This window comes from Acanthochromis polyacanthus, chromosome 22 (assembly GCF_021347895.1).
Source record: "Acanthochromis polyacanthus isolate Apoly-LR-REF ecotype Palm Island chromosome 22, KAUST_Apoly_ChrSc, whole genome shotgun sequence".
Classification (NCBI taxonomy): domain Eukaryota; kingdom Metazoa; phylum Chordata; class Actinopteri; family Pomacentridae; genus Acanthochromis; species Acanthochromis polyacanthus.
The window spans coordinates 25,904,667-25,923,780 of record NC_067134.1 but is presented as its reverse complement, the minus strand read 5'-3'; the positions used below and the strand labels follow the sequence as shown (position 1 = coordinate 25,923,780).

The 19,114-nt window shown below is 41.1% G+C and overlaps 1 protein-coding gene across 4 annotated transcripts in view; it reads left to right on the top strand.

The window, feature by feature from the left end:
- LOC110958397 (fibroblast growth factor 14-like) overlaps window positions 1-19,114 on the top strand; it is an 82,276-nt gene that overhangs the window by 49,973 nt on the left and 13,189 nt on the right. For all 4 annotated transcript variants that reach the window (XR_007939376.1, XR_007939377.1, XM_051943070.1 and 1 more), the window contains one exon: window positions 3,871-3,974. Coding sequence is in view for 2 of the 4 variants with exons in the window: in XM_051943070.1 (XP_051799030.1) it covers window positions 3,871-3,974 (104 nt within the window). In the remaining 2 variants the exon portion in view is untranslated. The remainder of the gene's footprint in view (window positions 1-3,870; window positions 3,975-19,114) is intronic.

The following is a 19,114-nucleotide window of genomic DNA, read 5'->3' as shown; positions in this document are numbered from 1 at the left end:
ACGATTAATGTAAATCAAGACCCGCAGAATAGAATGGAAAAGCAGGAATTGAAAAATGCTTCTTTTTTTTTTAAATCAATGAGAGAGATTTGAAAGGAGAAGGAGTGATGTTAGGGTGGAAAAAAAAAGATACATAAAATCCATTATTGCACAACGGTTCTATGTAAAGATGCTGTTTTACTCGGTTACTCTGACAGAACTGTTGGCGTGGACGAGGGCTGAGAATAAAATAATGCTTTTGCGATTTGGGGTGAACTAAAACATTGATGCTAACCAGAGCTAGTCCAACTAAAGTCAGTTCTCTTTGAGAAATAAGTACATTTACGAGAATTTATATAAAAATCTAAACTTTACACTTTGGTTCTGTCACAACAACTCGACTGTTTCCACCAGATTAATCAGCAGCTGAGTCATAATTAGAGGCAAACGGGCAAAAAGGTGATTTCATTTTACCTCAGTGAGAGACAGAAGAACCTTTAAAGATCACAACTAATGCTGGCCAATAACGGACGAAATAATAATCATCATGTTTTCACGCGAGAGAGCTTCTATGTACAGAAACATGTCGGAACAGAAAGTTACTGATTGTGATTTTTACAGCTTTGTAATTGTATTTTGATGGTTTTCAAAGCTCCTTCCGAGCAGCTTCCCAAACATCTTTGGTTTTAAAAATGAGGGATTTACTTCTTGTTATTGACCAGCTACAGAAAGGATTCCAGTGTGTGATTATCTTCATTTTTACATCAATTTAATGTTAATTCAGACTTTCCCCACATACTTTTCCACATCTAGATGTGTTTGAAGCGTCAACTTTTACTTGCTGGATTATGATACGGCTGCATTTTACTCCAGCTTTAATGTTTTTATCTGAAAATAAAGAAAAACAGAGAGATTAGAATGAAATTTGTAGAGTGCTGTGATAATTAAAACCAAAATATATTTAATGAATTATTTCTGTCAATAGTTTTTGGTCTCTTAAGGAACCAGATATTTGGAAGTATTTAAGAAATAAAGCGTATTCTCTCACAAAAGCCAACGTCTCCTAACTCGGAACAAATCTAAAATGATACCAGATAGTCAGAGAGTGCAGGAAGTGAACCGAAACATCAGCGACACTGGCATTGTCTTTTAAAATACCAGCCTGAGGCTATGAGGGTGTGATCAGCTGTCCGTTTCTTTACCGTCACTGACTGCTGTTCTTCAAATAACACTGACCCGGTGGAGCTGAGGGCTGGACTGTGCCTTTGAAAAATTAAAAGAAAAGAAGCAGACAGCAGGCTGATATTAAAATGTCACGGACTAAAATGACCTTGGTTTGAAGTACTTCCAGCCTCTCTTTTAGGCTGAAAGTACAACACAACCAAACATGTGAAATATATAAAAATCAGTGGCAAATTCTTTCTACTGTTTGTTGACGGAAACAACTACAACGTAAAAAATATCTTAATCAGTATCATCTCCTGTGTTTAGCAGTAGTTCTTCAAATAAACAGAGTCTTCTCTTAAAGGTAAAAATATATAATTGAAGGACTTTTGAAGTCCATGGGATATATCTAGGGCTGGCCCGAATAGTGGTTTCTGGCCTTCGAATATTCGGGCCCTATTAAAGACGAATGTCCGAATATCCGTTCCGCCCTGTAACGTTCGACGGGGAGCGGGGGAGGGGGCGGCAACAGCTTTGTGGAGGAGACGGCCCGAATATTCGGATCCGTTCGTCTGATCTCCCGGGGGGGCGAATATTCGGATCCCAAAATTAATATCCGGATGCCGCCGTGGCAAACGAATATTCGGGATATTCAGGTCCAGCCCCAGATATATCTAGCATACATTTTTATTAAAAATAAATGAAGAATGAATGTTTTTTATGTTCATTATGGTCATGTCTTTACAAATTCCATCATTATTTATTATGGAAACAATCACTAATAAAAAATGGCTGGATATCACTAAAATGTCAACTATGATACAAAAAGCCCTGCAATTATACACTGACCTGTCCAGAATGACTTGAAAATGATCCATAATTACGGAAACTTAGTCCAGAATGACATGAAATCTGTCCTAAATGACCCGAGAATTATTCCAAAGACCCAAAAATCATATAAAATGCCGAAAAACGATCCAAGCTGACATAAAAATTGTTGACAATGACAAGAAAATTGTCTAAAATGACTTGAAAATGATCCATAATTACGGAAAATTAGTCCAGAATGACATGAAATTTGTCCAAAATGACTCGAAAATGATCCCAAAGACACAAAAGTAATCCAAAATGCCGAAAAATTATCCAAGTTGACATGAAACTTGTTGAAAATGGCAAGAAAATTGTCCAAAATGACTCAAAGCTTGTCTAAAATGACTCAAAAATGCTTCAAAAGGGCTTGAAATTTCTTCAAAATGACTTGAAAATGACTCATAATTACAGAAAATTAGTCCAGAATGACATGAAATTTGTCCTAAATGACTTGAAAATTATCCCAAAGACAAAAAAGTGATCCAAAACGCCAAAAAACAACCCAAGCTGACATAAAACTTCTTGAAATTGACAGGAAAATTGCCAAAATGACTCGAAACTTGTCCAAAATCACTCAAAAATTGTCCAAAAGGACTCGAAAATTCTGTAGAATTACTTGAAAATGATCCATAATTACGGAAAATTCGTCTAGAATGACATGAAATTTGTCCTAAATGACTCGAAAATGATCCTAAAGACACAAAAATGACCCAAAATGACGAGAAAAGATCCAAGATGACAAAAAACAGCAAAAATGTCAACTATAATACAAAAAGTTCTGCAATTATATATTGATCCTAATAAACATTATTTCATCAATCACAATGATTCATTACAAATAAGAGTTTAGTAGCAAAACTTAAAGATGTCAGCAGTGATATCTTCTATTATTTTGACTGCTCCATCAGTATTACTATATTACAGTGCAGAAAACCGGACACGAACTTGTGCTAAATCACTTATATTAACTGTCTTTGTTTACATACTTGAACTGAATACATTCTGATTAGGTCGACGGTTCCTCATGGATTTATCAAAGCGCTTCAAAGATGATCTGATATCACTGCTTGACTTATTATCCCATGCTATATCTTAACCCTTAAGGCCCGACAGACCGACCCTACGTCCAATTTGACGTCTGCTCTCCTTGGTCGAGTATCTCACAAAGTATCCATTGCAGTCCAGTGCGATGCATGTGAAATGAAACGGCACAACATGACCTTTACGGTGATGCCAGTCGCTTGTCTGTGCAGGCGTAATCACAGTCACAATCTGCACACAGCTCTCCGTCCATGTCATCTGCATGTAGGTTACTGTACACTTCAGTGGATAACACAATGACGTTTATTTCCATTAGGCGGCGAGCGTTTATGTTGTTTGTTTCCAGACTACAGACACAAAATTATGAAGAGATACCTCCACTGCCGGCATTTTGTAGAGAGATTTCATTTCATTAAATGTCATTACCCTTCACATAAAGACTAAAATACACAATTTTGAGTATTATCATGAAAGGTCTGAATAGCGTATTCTGAAATAAAAGAGACAAAGATAGGAACTTAACAGAAAAGGTGGAGAAATTACCCTGAAAATGGCCCTAGGCTTATAAGTTAAAGTGTAATATAGAGCTATGGAGATAGATTAGACTGCAAAAAAAGAGCATGGAAGTAATTTTCTCCATCATAAACTGGTTTAATTTTTCTCTCAGATTTCTGGATATGTGTGTGTCCTCTCTACAACTCTGAGTTTTAAGCAGCCCGACGAGGCCGAGCTGTTTCTTCAACACACCACCTGACATTTTCTTTGTTTCAAGAAGAGAGAGATGCATGAACTGAGTTTGTTTCTTTCTCTCCTCAGCTCTGTTTAACTTAATTCCTGTGGGTCTGAGAGTCGTGGCCATCCAATCGGTCAAGACTGGTCTCTACATCGCCATGAACGGAGAGGGTCACCTCTACTCCTCGGTGAGCGCACACACACACCAACATGCGGTATAAACAAAGTCACACAAGCCTCAGAAATGCTGAGGGACAGCGTCCACGAGACGAGCTTTGTTTCAGTTTTTTGACAGTTTTGTGTCACAGCACAAAGAGCTGTTTGTGAGTGATCTTTTTCTCGGGCTTTGGAGGTTCCTGGGCGTTTGGTTTTGATCTGCGGCACTTCATTCTGGAATTTTAATTAGAGACAAATGGAAATATCGTTTTGTTTTGGCCAGTTGTACGTCCTTGCTTCTTCAACAAAGGAAGTTATTAAGTGTGTCTCTGACTTTAGCTGTGATTAAAGTGGTTACATTACATTTTGATTTGAAACCGTCTTTGATTTCAGAAACAGTTTTGAGAAGGGACAGTTTTGAACAGTTTAACCCTTATTTATGAGCGCCAAAAAAAAAAGTTTCCCTGTCTGTAAAAAAATCCAAAAATTCTGCAAAAAAAATCCAAAAATTTCTGAAAATTTGCAAAACCTTCAGGAACTCCAATAATTCCTTAAAAGTTTCCCATAAAAGTTTTATTTTTAAAAAATCCCCCAAATTTGGCAAGAAAATTCTAGTAAATATTTTTAATAAATGAGTGAAAATTTTCTCAAAAATATCTGAAGTGATCAGATATTTTCTTTAAGAACATTCACATAAAAATCAACCAAAATCCAGCGAATTTCGTTGGACTTTGGTTGATTTTTTTGTGAATGTTCTTCAGAAACATTTTCAACATTTCCTTTTCTCTACCAAAAAAATGTTCAAAGATTTCCTGAAAATGTTGAAAATGTGGACATCAGAAGTTTCACTGTGAAAATATATATATTTTTTCCACATTTTCAAACTTTAAAATGGGTCAGACGACATGCAAAGGAAGTCTGATTGCTTCGTTATTTATTCATCCGCACGTTATTTTCAGAAAAAATGTGACGTAAACGTGAGTTCTCAGAGCTTGCTGTAAAATCCAAAACCAAAATAAGAAGAAAAGAAGCTGCTAGAGGGGTGATTTTTTTTGTCCTTTTTGCTCATATTAGTTTTCTGTTTGACTAATGGGCTACTTGACTAATTCCTAAGTGAACATTTGCAGCTTACAACACACTGACAGCAGGACGCCAGCCAAGACGAATGCATCACCGGCTGGCTAATATGACATATTTTAAATAGATCTCACCTGCGATATTCCACCCAGATCTGTTGGACCGAGTCCAGGGACCGGCGTCTGTCTGGAGAGACTCTTCAGGCTCTTTCTGAAGGACGCACGCTGAGGAAAAAAGAAGAAAACCGTAGGATAGTCACAGAGAATTTACCGCTTTCTTCCTGGAAAACATGCAGAAAGATACGCGGCACAGAGCTGCAACTGATAAAGTCTTAAAATCGATTCAGAAATAAATTGGAAGCCTTGTCAGAGTTCTTGATTGAGACGAGAAAACAGAGTCGGAGCAAGCAGCGCATAATACCACAAAAAGCCTTTTCTTCATGTCAGACGATAATATGAATATGTTTGTAGGTTTTTGGGGGCAGGAGATTGGAGACAGTTTCATTAGATTAGAGGCAGATGGGGACGGAGAGATAAATTGCTTTGAATAGATGCCAGTGGAACGTCTCAGTCTGATTATGGACAAGTATTAATTCAGTAAGTAAGAGTGAATTCTTTCATCGCACAATAATGGTCTTTTACAGAAGCATCTCCTTCCTGAATGTAAGAAAAGAAGAAGAAAAAAAAGTGAAATTGAAAGTGCAAATTAGAAGTGGAGCTAAATTAGCGGAAACCTTGTCAAGTCAATGACCTAAGAGGGAAACCTGGTAGGAGTATGGACGACATGACAGGACGGAGGAGAGGAGGAGGAGGAGGAGGAGGTGAAGAGCAGCTGGAGCAGAGAGGGATGGAGGGGAGGGGAGGTAGAGGAGTCGCAGAATATGAATTATTTCCATGCTGACTCTTCAGAGGGAGAGTTCACACTCATCCGCTGACGTCCCTTCTTCTGACATCATCCCTCTTTCCTCCCCTTCGTTTCTTTTTTTGGGCGACAGGAGCCGGAGAGGAGGGGAAAGGAGGCGACGGAGAGAGGGGACGGGGGAATAAGAAATGAATGGGAGAGGAGATGAAAGGAGGGAAATGAAAGGGAGAGGTGAGGGGGATAAAGGGGAGGCCAGGACGTGACGATAAATGAAAGGAGGAAAGAATAGAGTCGGTATGAGGCAGAAGAAAAGAAGGTGAGGTGGAAGTAGGACAAGGACAAGGAGAGGAAAAGAAGGAGAGGATGGAGGCACAAAGGAGAGTTAAGTTGTGGACAAAGTGTGGTAAAAGGGTCATAGAGAGGAGATTAAAGATGGACATGAAGGAGGAAAAAAAATGAAACGCGTAGGCAGAAAGAGAAAGGATGGAGAGGGGAGAAAAGTGCAGACAGAAGAGCAAAAAGACGAGCAGGAAATGAGCTAAGTTGTGGACAAAATACGGGAAAAAGGTCATAGAGAGAAGATAAAAGATGGACAGGACGGAGGAAAAAAATGAGCAGAAGGAGGAGGAAAGGATGAGAGGGGAGAGAGCTGCAGACAGAAAAGACAACGATGGCGAGGAAGGAGGGGAAAAAAGACTGTAGACAAAGGGATGAGAGGAAGAGAAGGAGTAATCTGCAAGAGAACGAAGGGAGATCTGTGCTGCTCTGCTGGGCTTTCTCAGCCTGTCGCTGAAAGTCACAGATGCATGAGGGCTTCCTGTAAATAATTGAAGAGGGGGAGTCCCCCCCTACACACACAACCACACTCTGCAGAAATCCCCTCTAAAGCTGCACACAGGCAAAGTGAGGATGTTTGATCATCTCATGGCTCCGCGACTGATGTGCAGGCGTCTACATGATAACGAATGTATAAATTACATACAGCAGCTCTAATTCATTGTGATGTCAGCGCCGTTTGATGTTTAATTGGCTGCTGCAGAGGTCCCGGCAGGTTGCAGTGGCGGTGAGGACGGCATTGCCAGCCTGCAGAGGTGCTCATTAAACATTACGAGGGTGCTATCGGAGTTTGCGGTGAGGTTTGTGTGTTTTCACGACGTTCGCGTTAACCGAGCAACTTGTTTGTTTGATAGGATTGGGTTTTCGTTCAACCTCTACAGTGAAATATGTTGAAGGAGACGAATCAGACGAGCAGCCTTGGATTAGTAAAGTTAATCGAGTGTTTAAAGTAAGAAAAAAAAACACAAAGAAAGACTAGCTAAGAGCAGTACTAGCAACAGGATCAACAAAATCATGGTTATTTTTCATAAAAAGCTAATTACTGATTTGTTTTAATGACCTATTCTTAAAGTAACCAAGGACAACATCAAGGTAAATGTAAACACATCAGCCTATTTATCAAGGTAGTCATTTAATGTGAACGCAACAATGAAAAATGTAGCATATTTTACATTTATTAAAAAAAATGCACATTAACAAAGAGGCAAACTCGGGCTTTGCTCGTGCAGTTTTTGTGTTGTACTTTCATTACGGTTTGTATTTGATGCATTTAAATGAAACTATCAAACATTATATCGATCTATTTTCTCATTGCTATCGATGAAGTACAATTGCTGTGACATATCGCCATTTTTTTAGTAGCAGTTTAGCCGTCTGTTAACCCCTCTTGTCCAAAACATTTTCTACATTCTCTCTCCTTGGAGCTGTATCTAGGGCTGCAACTAACGACGCGTCGACGAATCGTCTGAGCACGATACGTCATCAAAAGCGGAAGTGAGCGCGCAATGCAACAGAAATCTCCGTCCGACCGGAACGCGGAACACGGACGGACATAGGCGCTGCATCGTGCATATATTATGTACACATGATGCAGCGCGGACATCCGCGATCTATCATAAGCGCGGATGTCAGCGTTTACTATACAGCTGTATCTAAACGCGGACATCCGCGATGCAGCGCCGATGTCCGTCCCTGTTCCGCACTCCGGTCGGATGGAGATTTCTGTTCCATTGCGCGTTCACTTCCGCTTTTGATGACGTATCGTGCTCAGACGATTCGTCGACGCGTCGTTAGTTGCAGCCCTAGTGGTATCGTCTTTTTTTGCTTTTTTACCTCAGATTACATTCATGTGGTGACCCCTGGGTCCGTCCAAATGAGCTGAACTAAAGGAGAGCGGGAGATAAAACAAGTAGCTATTTCACATTTACATCAAAATTAAAATTAGTACATGAACGGTTTCACCTTTATGCACATTAACATAAAGAGGCAACTTGGGGTTTGTTCATGCACTTTCTGTGTTGTACTTTCACTGCGGTTTGCATCTAATGCATTTAAATGAAACCATCAAACATCATATTGATCTATTTTCTCATTGCTATCAATGAAGCATGCATTGCTGCTGCAAATCGCTATTTTTTTAATCATCCAGGCCTACCTGTAACTACAGTTTAGCTGTCTTTTAACCCTTCTTGTCCAAAACATTTTCTACATTCCCTCTCCTTGGAGCTGTATCTTCTGTTTTTTGCTTGTTTTCATCAGATTACATTAATTTGATGACCCCTGAGTCTGTCCAAATGCGCTGAACTAAAGGAACAAACATGCCGGAGAAAAAACAAGTAGCTTTTTCACATTTACATAAAAATTAAAATTAGTAGATGAACGGTTTCACCTTTATGCATGTTAACATAAAGAGGCAAACTTGGGGTTTGTTCGTGCAGCAGAGCTTTGCAGTTTTTGTGTTGTACTTTCATTGCATTTAAATGAAACTATCAAACATCATATTGATCTGTTTTCTTATTGCTATCGATGAAGTATGTATTGCTGCTGCAAATCGCGATTTTTAAATCATCCAGGCCGACCTGTAACTACAGTTTAGCTGTCTTTTAACCCCTTTTGTCCAAAACACTTTCTACATTCCCTCTCCTTGTAGCTGTATCTTCTGTTGTTTGCTCTTTTTCCTCAGATTACATTCATGTGGTGACCCCTGAGCCCGTTCAAATGAGCTGAACTAAAGGGACAAACACGCGGGAGCGAAAACGAGTAGCTTGAAATTACTAGCATAAGCGCGCATCGTTTTAGCTCGGCCTTTTTAAGCACGCTGTGACTGCACTGTATTCATTACAATCAGAACACGATGTACTGAATACTGAGAGCGGTACAAGTCGGTGATAGGTAGGGAAAAAAAAATATCTTGACATTCATTTTCAGTCCTGATTGTGAGACTGCCAGAGCGATTGACATGACTTCACAGCCTGTGTGTGTTATTATGCTATGATAAATGCATCTCATTGTCACTCTAAAAACCAGGCGGTGGCACTTCTGAAGACACGTTAATTATTTTAATATGGTCTAATGCATTTTCATTCGGATGTATCACATTCACAAGGTGAATCTTCATCCACTCAGCATGAGATGTGCTTGTTATTTTTTATTATCTGACTTTTTTTTTTTACCGTTTAGGCTGTAAATGTCAGAAAAGAGTAAGAAAAAAGGGAGATTGCTGTCTCCTAAATTGCTCCTCATATCTATGCTATCTATAGAGCCTACCTCTTTCTCAAAATCTCCTTCTATGGTGCATTCTGTCCTCTTATCTTGTTCCTAAAATTACGCTGCTCGGCGCTCAGCGAGATCCTTTATCCTCTTATTGCAAATTGTTAATGATATGCTGCAAACTTAGTTATACACGGTAGGTCTTATTAATCCCAGATCCCCAGCATCTGGCAGTGTGTGGTTGTGCACGCGTGTGGGTTGGGGGGGGGGGCGTGCATGTGTTCGGCTAACAGATGGCACAGTGTGCAATGAGCTGCTATGTGATAATTATGGGAGCATGCTGGGGAGGGAAAGGAAAAAAAGAAAAAAGAAGAAGAAGAAGAAGTGCTGATGAGTTTGGGACTGTGTGTGTGTGAATGAGACTAAGAGTGACGAGTGTGTTCTGCGTCGTGGGTGTATCAGGGTTGTCGGGTAGGTGTGGGCGTGAGGACGGCAGCTGAGAGGTGAAAGAGGAAATTGAGTTTTTCGGCAAAAATCGCTGCACATTTCCTGTAACACACCACTATCACTGCTGGTCCTACCGTTATTCCGAGCGCACGAACAAGACGCGAAAGGAGAATAGGCGATGTGACGGACAGAAATGCTTCTCTTTTACGAGGCTCTCCTGTTGTAACGCAACACAATGAGCGAATATTTTCTCACAAATGCTCATTCAAAGCAGATACTCTCATGCACCTTCAAACACGCCTGATGGGAATCTCTGCCGTGCGGTGTTGAGTCGAGATCTCGATCATGACTGGGGCTCGTGTACGGCGCCAAACCCCCTGAAATCTGCTTGTTTTTGAAATCCAAATAGTGCTGACTGTCCAGCAGCCAAGATTAGAAATGGAAATGTATTCCTCCACGCCGGCCCCAGTGACTCAGACTGCTAGAGCCCCAGTCTGTCTGCTGGGTACTTCCTGTGAGCCCAAACACCATCAATTCAACTCCATCCCCATCCGTCCCTTTCATCCTCTTGTTGCTACTCTTTCTTCTTCTTTGCTAATACTTTACCTCGAGTCACTTCTCACTTCCCTTTCAGTCCAGGTGTCTTTGGGTCATAGAAAAATACGGTCTTAAAGTAGCGTCTGGGTCAGGAAATAGCGCGGTCCTTCACTGAGGCAGTTTGTCCCCTTAAAAAGGCACGACTTTTCCTTGGCTTTAAAACATTTCGGCTCAGATTTTCTAAAGCCGCTTCTTAGCCCAGGAAGATTACATAAATTTTCATCTTCTCGATGTGTGAAAACCAAATATTTGATGCCACACTGTGGAAAAACGCCATCCAATGGAACAAAGTCACTACTTTTATTTGTATTAATCCTTTGATGCGCACTGTGGGTCAGGAGACACTCATTTTCCTTTGGATTTGGGCCATTTTTGACACATTTTGTCCGTCAAAGGGTGAACTAACAAAGACTTGACTCTCACACATTCAAATCATGGTAATAGTAACAGCATCTAACTGGTAAATACAAGCGAAATTAACACATACGTCTCTGTCAGTTGCTCACTTTTCATTTGAGAGTCACAAACTGGTGTGGCTCCAGTCCTTACCACACACTTTTTTTTAATGTACTAAGTCTCTACTTTGTTTAGTGCTGTTTTAGCATTTAATAAGCAGCACAATTTGCTGTTTATGTAGCAATCGTGCAAATAAAATGCAGCAACACCATCAATACTTTTGATTGGGCCTGTATTCTTGAATTTCCCTCGGGATTAATAAAGTATCTATCTATCTATTTGAATGTGGCCCCTGAACTAAAACGGCCGAACCAATAAGAATTTGGTCAGATGAAAACATGCCAACCAGCCACATGTTTCTCTCAACATCTGTTTTGCCATAAATCCCAATTAATTTTCATGTTTTCCCACCTATAAGCAACTCCTTTTCTGTTTGTCTCCTAGTGGAAGAACAGTGTCTTTTAATATCTTATTCAATAGAAAGTATATTTTGCTTAATGCGTCGTTTCCTGTGTAGTTAAACACTTTAAAATCAACCCAGTCGGTCCGCTCGCCGATTCTGCATGTTTGCCACTTAAGAGCTAATCTTGCGTTTCGCTCCACAGCTGCAGTTAAATATGATTTTCATTTCTGATTAAATATTTTGTCTGCATATTGTTTGGAAATGAATGAAATTTGCTCATTTTAATTTCCCAGAGCCCGACGTAACACGTTCCAGTGTCTTGTTTTCCTAACAAACTGTCCAAAACCCAGAGATATTAAGTTTGAAGAGGCACAAAAAGCGTCCAATTTTAACATGTGAAAACACAAGAATGGTTGCTGATCAATTAATAATTCTACCGGCCAACGAATCAGTTAATCAGCGGTTAAAGCTACACGCAGTAGCTTCATTCTTTTCTACATTGCAGATGTGTCTTTTCCGTTCTCACCTTCTCCACACAGCTCTATTCCTTCAGGGCGACGGCGTGTTTTCTCAGAACGGGATGTTTTCCACAAACATGTGCCCTCTATGTATGCTCTTTTGTGCGTGTGTCTGTGCACAGAGGCGTGTGCTTCCATTCACAACACGCTCGGTGCAGCACTCAGACAGTCCTGTGATGTCTCCACCCAGCAAGATGAGAAGGAAAAGGAGTGGCAGGCCGTGTGAGCCATGTCACATCCACACAGGCGTGCACTCATTCTGGCAACTGGAGGATAAATTAGTGACTGGCGAGCCTCTTCAGAGACGCCACTCTGTGAATCACGACGTTGAAGCACCATAGGAGACACTTTACACTGAAATAGCAGGTTTGGACAAATGCGTTTCAGCCTTTTTTCCAATAAACAAACACTTCTCTTTAGCGGAAAGCGGCGGATAAAATAGAAAAAGGGACGATCCCACAAAGTCAAAGACCAGTAAATGCAGACTCCCTCGTCTATTTCACTGAGGTCACCGTGTCTGCAGCGGGGAGATCCTATCCAAACCTAAATTAATTCTTCAAAAAGAGATGCAGGGAGGTTCCTGCGGATAATTACCTTTGGTGCAAATGCCATCTACCCAAACAGACCCTAATAGACCTTTTCACGGCGGGCATTTTGACTCGTCACAGTAGGGTAAGTACAGGTGGAATTAACGAGCGCTTGCTTCCATTAAGCGTCCCAGTAATAAGAGAGAACCAGCATGCAGAGGAGTAGAAGCTGCTGGAATGCAACCATCATCAATACACCTGTACTTTCTCTACGGTGACAGCTCATGAAAACAGTCTACACTGTAAACCTTCACAGGCTTTACTGAGGTCACTGCTTTAGTGTAGGAATGTCTGGGAAGCCATGAAAATCTGGAAATTCTTTGCGTGCATTTCACTGAAAATACAAACAAGCCCTTAAGCAGCAATAAACAACCACAACGGACGTCTTCTCTGCACCGTCCATGCCTGGTTTGTGCATATTTTGTTAGAAGGAAGGGCATTTATGCATCACCAGTAAAGCTCATGCTCTTAATTTGACAGCAGGACATCCCCAAATCTTTAAACACTTAACGGGAATGTCCTGAAATTCCCTAAATGTGGAGATTGGAGCTTCCTGGGAGAGAACACCAGCATCGGCAGCAGTGTGATGCATCAACTCAAGTCCCTCTCTGGTCTTTGATTTAGCCCCTTCAAGTCATTCCTTTCTATCAAAATTACACATTTCGGAGGGCTTAAATGTGCCACTTGCTGCATCTGGAGCACACCAGCTCGAAACACTTCAAAACTATCCAAAGTTGTTTATAACCATGACCTGGATGAATGAAAACCTACACAGACACTGCAAAACTACTCAGCGCTACACAGTGACGTTTGTAATATTGGAGTAATTCAGCCACACGTGATAAAAAAAAAAAAAAAAAATCACCAGAGAATCAGGAATCTAATAAGAACAAATGTTAAGTGAAACTGATTCTGAAAGTGATTCATTTATCGTTGTAATTTAGAAATGACTGATTGCCCTATTTTAAACCTAAAATTCACACTAATTTTACTGAGTAGCATTTAATTTAACATCAGCAGGTGATTTCCTGAAAATTGTTCTCCAGTGGTGCCATCGCTGCTCGTGCTTTAGTGTGAGCCACAAAAGAAGTCGTACACTCTAATATTTTGTTGGACTGCCTTTAGCTTTGAGTATTAGCTGCCTATTTGCTTCATTAAATCCAGGTGTGACCTTTTGTTTTTGGTGTGTAATAGATGAAAGCTAAATAAGATCCTGCCCTGACAGAGGCTAAACACTGACAGAGAGGCTAAACACAGAGCCCCAAACACAACTTACATCTTTATTCTGGATGTAATTTAACTACCGTGTAACTTTTGTTTGTCTGACACCTGATATTTCACAGAAAGTCTCCTCCAATTCAGCCCGGCACCTCTGTCTCCCAACAGGTCCTTCAGAAGCTCTGTGATTTGTTGCACACCTGATCCAATTAGGAGCCTCGCATTTCCACCGCCGAGCGTTTGGATCAGGTGTGCTGGTCTGAAGTGGCAGAGAAACACTGTGGTGTTCCTGCCACGCTGAGAGCAGTGCTGTGATCAGAGCCAGATTTATGCTGTAATTCAGTCTGCCGGGCTGGAGGACATCCTTTCAAGTCTCGTCTCTAACCGCACTCTTCACTCTTTTGTTTTCTTGTGCCAGCGCTTTTCTTTCCACTCCTCCTCTTTCCTCTTCTCTGTGGGCTTCTTTTCTTTAGAATGATTTGTTTACCCACAATCCCCCTGGGTAATTAGCGCTGTGATAATAACTAGTGTTGGAAACAAACACACCCACTCGCTGAACAGAGCACACAAACAAACACATATGCATACACACCGGGATGAAAAACAACTTCTCTGAGCTCGGTGGCATCGAGTCGCGAGAAACTAAACGTCAAAGAGGGGGGACGAGTATAAACGAGGCGTCCCCACACTCATATATAATGAAAGTGTACGTTTTTAGCCCAGTTTTGAACAAATTAAACAACAAACTAATCATTTTTTACCATTAATTAGCTGCTTCCAAGCAAACTGCAATTAAAAACAGCTTCTGATCTTTGGCAACAATGAGAAGAAAATAGTGACAACCAGGTGTCTTCAAAAAACTTTGAAACAAGAAAGCTTTGGCAGATTGGTCTGTAGCACTGCCAGCATTGAAGAAAAATGTTTGTTCGGCTTTACGACAAAAGCTGAAAATATTTTCATCGCTTTCAACGAGAACAATTTGACATTCGGAGACATTCAGACGAGGATGTGTCAAGAAAACGTTATTTTAACTCCTTTTAGAGAGGAGGTCTGTGTGGATGGAGGGGTCGAAAAGTGGGCTTAGTGTTTGTTCGACTGCCATCTGCAATCTTTACCTCGATCATGTGCCTAAATCCAACCTATTTCATCTGCAGTGATAGAAAACAGTCATCTGTGAGGGAATTCATTGGCTTGTAATTTCGTCCTGGTAACACAAAAATGAGTAATTTGGAAGGCTCCGGCAGTGAGAGTGTTTTAGTTTTGAGGATTTGTTGGATGTTTGGAATCTTGTGAGGCTGACATATGAAAGAACAGACTTGATTAAGTCATATCTTCACTGCCTAAACACTGAATGTGTGTAGAACAGCGCGCCGTCGGACTGCCACGGGGACTGATTTGTTGCTTAGCATCAGATTTCACCGCTTTATCAGACCATACCATGGTTTAATTATACACCCTAAAGTCATTGTAGAGCAGTGGTAGAAGCGTTCGCCTCGTCTGCCTGCTGAATGGAAGGCTGCTGCTGTGTAATTATGAGGTAATGGTGTTTACATTTTATTCACTTTGACAAAGTCAGTCGCAGCAGCAATGGTGCAAACGGCCTCATTAGATAAGTGCCGCTGAATGGGTTTTTACTAGGACTGGCCCGAATAGTGGTTTCTGGCCTCTGAATATTCGGGCCCAATTAAAGACGAATATCCGAATATTCGGAAAGTCCGAAGGCGGGGGCGGCGGCTTGTGGCGGAGACGGCCCAAATATTCGGATCCGTTCGTCTGGTCTCCCGGGTCCAAATTTTCCCTTCGTTTTGTCTTCAGTTAAACTGAAGAATTCCCAAACAGCGGAGGTCTTCAGCATCTTGTCTTGTGTTTATGCAACGATGTAAAGCGTGACGTCAGAGTCGGCAGCAACCTGGCCAGTCGGGTGGTGGTAAGAAACATGAATGTTTATGTGATCACAGGACGGGATGAGCCGATGTGGGCCGATGTGGGCCGAAGGCGGAGGGAAGACAGTAACGCCGCATATTTTTTCCGCTCGGTAACGTCCGACCGGATATTCGGATACCAAAATTAATATCCGGATACCGCCGTAGCGAACGAATATTCAGATATTCGGGATATTCGGGTCCAGCTCTACTGTTTACTGAACTGGTTTGAGTTCCCATTTGGACATTTCAATTGCAGTCGCATTTCATGATTTAGCTGGTTCTGACGTCTACTTGTTATTTATTAATTTTGGCAGATTTATGGCTTCATTTAACATCAAGTGAAGGGAAGACGATCGAGTCATTTTTCAAAATAAAACACCCCTTAGACTGCCAGAAATATTCTATAAAATATGCATTATCAGCTGGTGTCGCTAACAATTGCTAACCTGAAAGCAGTTTTTCAGACTTGTCGTAGTGCAACGTGGTCAGTTCAGAGGCGTGTCTTCAGCCTGCTGTCTTCTGATCGTCTACAATCTCATCAGACCCTGCAGTGGGGAAAAAAAAAACACAAGCAGCTGGTTGAGTATGAGCTTCAGACGGTCAGTCAATTAATCAATCAGTCTGTCTTCAGGCCAGGAGCGAGCACAATCAAATGTTGAAGGGAGAACTTGTTGCACTGGTCAGTGGAGTCACAGCTCTTTAACCCTCCTGTTGTCGTTTACAGGCACCAAAAAATATTGTTTCCTTGTCTGAAAAAAAAAAAAAAATCAGCAAAAAAATCCCTCAAATTTCTGAAAATTTGCAAAACCTTCAGGAAGAAAATTCCAATAATTCCTTAAAAGTTTCCCTTGAAAGTTTTATTTTTAAAAATCCCCAAATTTAGTCAGAAAATTCTTGTAAATATTTTTTTTTAAATGAGCAAAAACCTTCCAAAAAATATCCTAAAAATATCAAAAGTGATTACATATATATCAGTAAAACTTCTAATATATTCTTTAAGAACATTCAGCAAAAAAAAATCTTCAAATTTCTGAAAAATTGCAAAACCTTCAGAAAGAAAATTCCAATAACTCTTTAAACGTTTTATTTAAACCAAAAAAAAAAAAAACTAATTTGGCAAGAAAATTCTTGTAAATATATTTACAAAAAATAAGTAAAAAGCTTCCAAAAAAATCCTAAAAATATCTAAAGTGATTACATATATATCACTAAAACTTCTATTATTTTCTTTAAGAACATTCACAAAAAAATCAACCAAAATCCAGCGAACTTTGCTGGATTTTTGGTTGATTTATTGATTTTTAACATTTCTTTTTTTTGCACCAAAAAATGTTCAAAAATTTCACCAGAAATGTTGAAAATGTGGACATCAGCAGTTTCACTGTGAATTTATTTATTTATTTTCCACATTTTCAAACTTTAAACCGGGCAGATTTGACCTGCAGGAGGGTAAAATTCCCGGACAGTGAACGTAACGCCACTCGTCATGTTACCGATTGTCCGTGAGGCTTTCAGGAATCACAGAAAACGTGAGAAAACACCCCAGAACAGTATCAATTCATAGCGGTTTATTACTGAACCGTGAATGTGCTTCTACTGGGAACTTCCCAGTGGCCAGTCGTCAAGCTCTGGTTGCCAAGTTTTGTTATTAGCGCTGTGCCTTTGCTGTGCCAAGCCTTGAGATTGCTTTCCCCCTCCTCTCGCTTTCTGAATTCCTTATTTTTAGGTCTTTAATGGACGAGGGACAAAGTGCCGCCTGTGTCAATTTAGCGTGTTTTGGAGCGGGATGTTTAACATGTTAATGGGCTCTCCTCGGTCTGATTACGGCTGGCAGACAAACAGCGGCGGCTCAGCCTGGCATGCATGCATGTGTGTAATTCAAAAGATAACAACGTGCACGCATGTGTGTGCAGAGAAATGACAGAATGAAAGGAAGAAAAAAAACAGAAGAACGATGAGAGAAATAGAAAGATAAGAGAGAGAGAGAATCCCCCGCTGTTTTTCCAATCAGGAGGCGTCGTCCTCCTCTCTTGGTGATTTATTCTCTCTCCCCTCTCCTTCATGTCCCAATTTCCAACCCCACCACCCCGCCCTCCGTTCCTTTCATTCATTCTTTCTTCCCCGTCTTCTCCTCTGTGGGCAGCTTGTGAACATAGCTATTTAGAAATGACGACAGAGACACACTCAGGCAGGCAGTGTTGTTGAAATGACTCACCTGTACGGGCTGTGAGCTTTTTCTTTCTTTCTCGAGCCCTTCTTACAGTTCACTTATTCTCTCTCTCTCTCTCTCTCTCTCTCTCTCTCTCTCTCTCTCTCTCTCTGAATTCATTCTGGAATAAACGCCGCCGCCGCTTCAGACGCAACATCAAAGATCTTTTATTTTAAAAGCAGCAGCGTTAAATGATGTATGACCTCACTGACCAACATTAATAAGCGTCTGGCAAACGCTCTCTGCACACGATCGCCCTCCTTAACAAATGAATAATGAATCCGGGGTGCGGGTCGAGACTAAATATATATCGGTGAGTTAATTTAATCCGAGAATGACAAAAATATTAAGCTCCATGGATGCGTACGGATCAAAACCATGGTTACCAAAGGTCTGATTTGCCGTGTTTGTGTGTGGGTGTCGCTGACATCGCCGATAAATAGAGCGTTCATTCATTATCACCTGTCTTGTTTGGTCGCCAACCAATCATTTAGTCACATTTCATATCCCAGCAAGCCCTCCTGCGCCGCCCTCCATTCATCCCCTGGAGCCACAAGTGTGTGCATGTGTGTGTGTGCATGAGCGTCGGATCACATCGGTGCCACCCAGCCCTGCCTTTACCGAGTGTCTTCCTATGTAAGCATGAGGGGATGTGGTCGAGCATGCGATGTAACACCTTATTATTGTGTTAAATCACTAAGTGTTTGTGTGTTTTCAGACACACACACACACACCCCCACCCACCCGCCCGCTGACCCCTCCCTCTCGGCACTGGTTGGTTGCCACGGCTACAGTGTCGCCTCTCTCTTCCTCATGTTGCTATGAGACTCGGACCGACAGACCTGAGTGGAATGACAATGCGTCTGTGGCTCTGGCGAGAGGCCCACGACAGCCAATAAGAGACAGTCTAGACAAACACTTCCCGATCTGGGGGTCTGGGGACCTCGGGGGTGATTGTTTGGGTTGGCAGGAGCCTTCTCAGCCATATGAGGCGCAGTTTATTAACACCGGGGTTTGTTTTTTTAGTTATTCCTGCAGCACACATCTCGACGTGGACGCTAAATGATCAAACGTTGCCCCCAAAAATGGGAGATTCTTCTTATACGAGTGGGAATAAACATGAAGCTGCCTTCGTCAATATTTTTTAGGACCAGTGACTATTTATGATGTAAAAAGTGCTTCTCAACAGTGATTCCTTTTAGATTACATTGTTTATTGGGAGAGAAAAACAACAATGAGTCAAAAATAGTGAGGAAGTGAAATGTTTGTGGGCAGAAATAAAAGGATTATCCAGGTCTGAAAACCAAAACAATGAGCTAAAAGAGGCT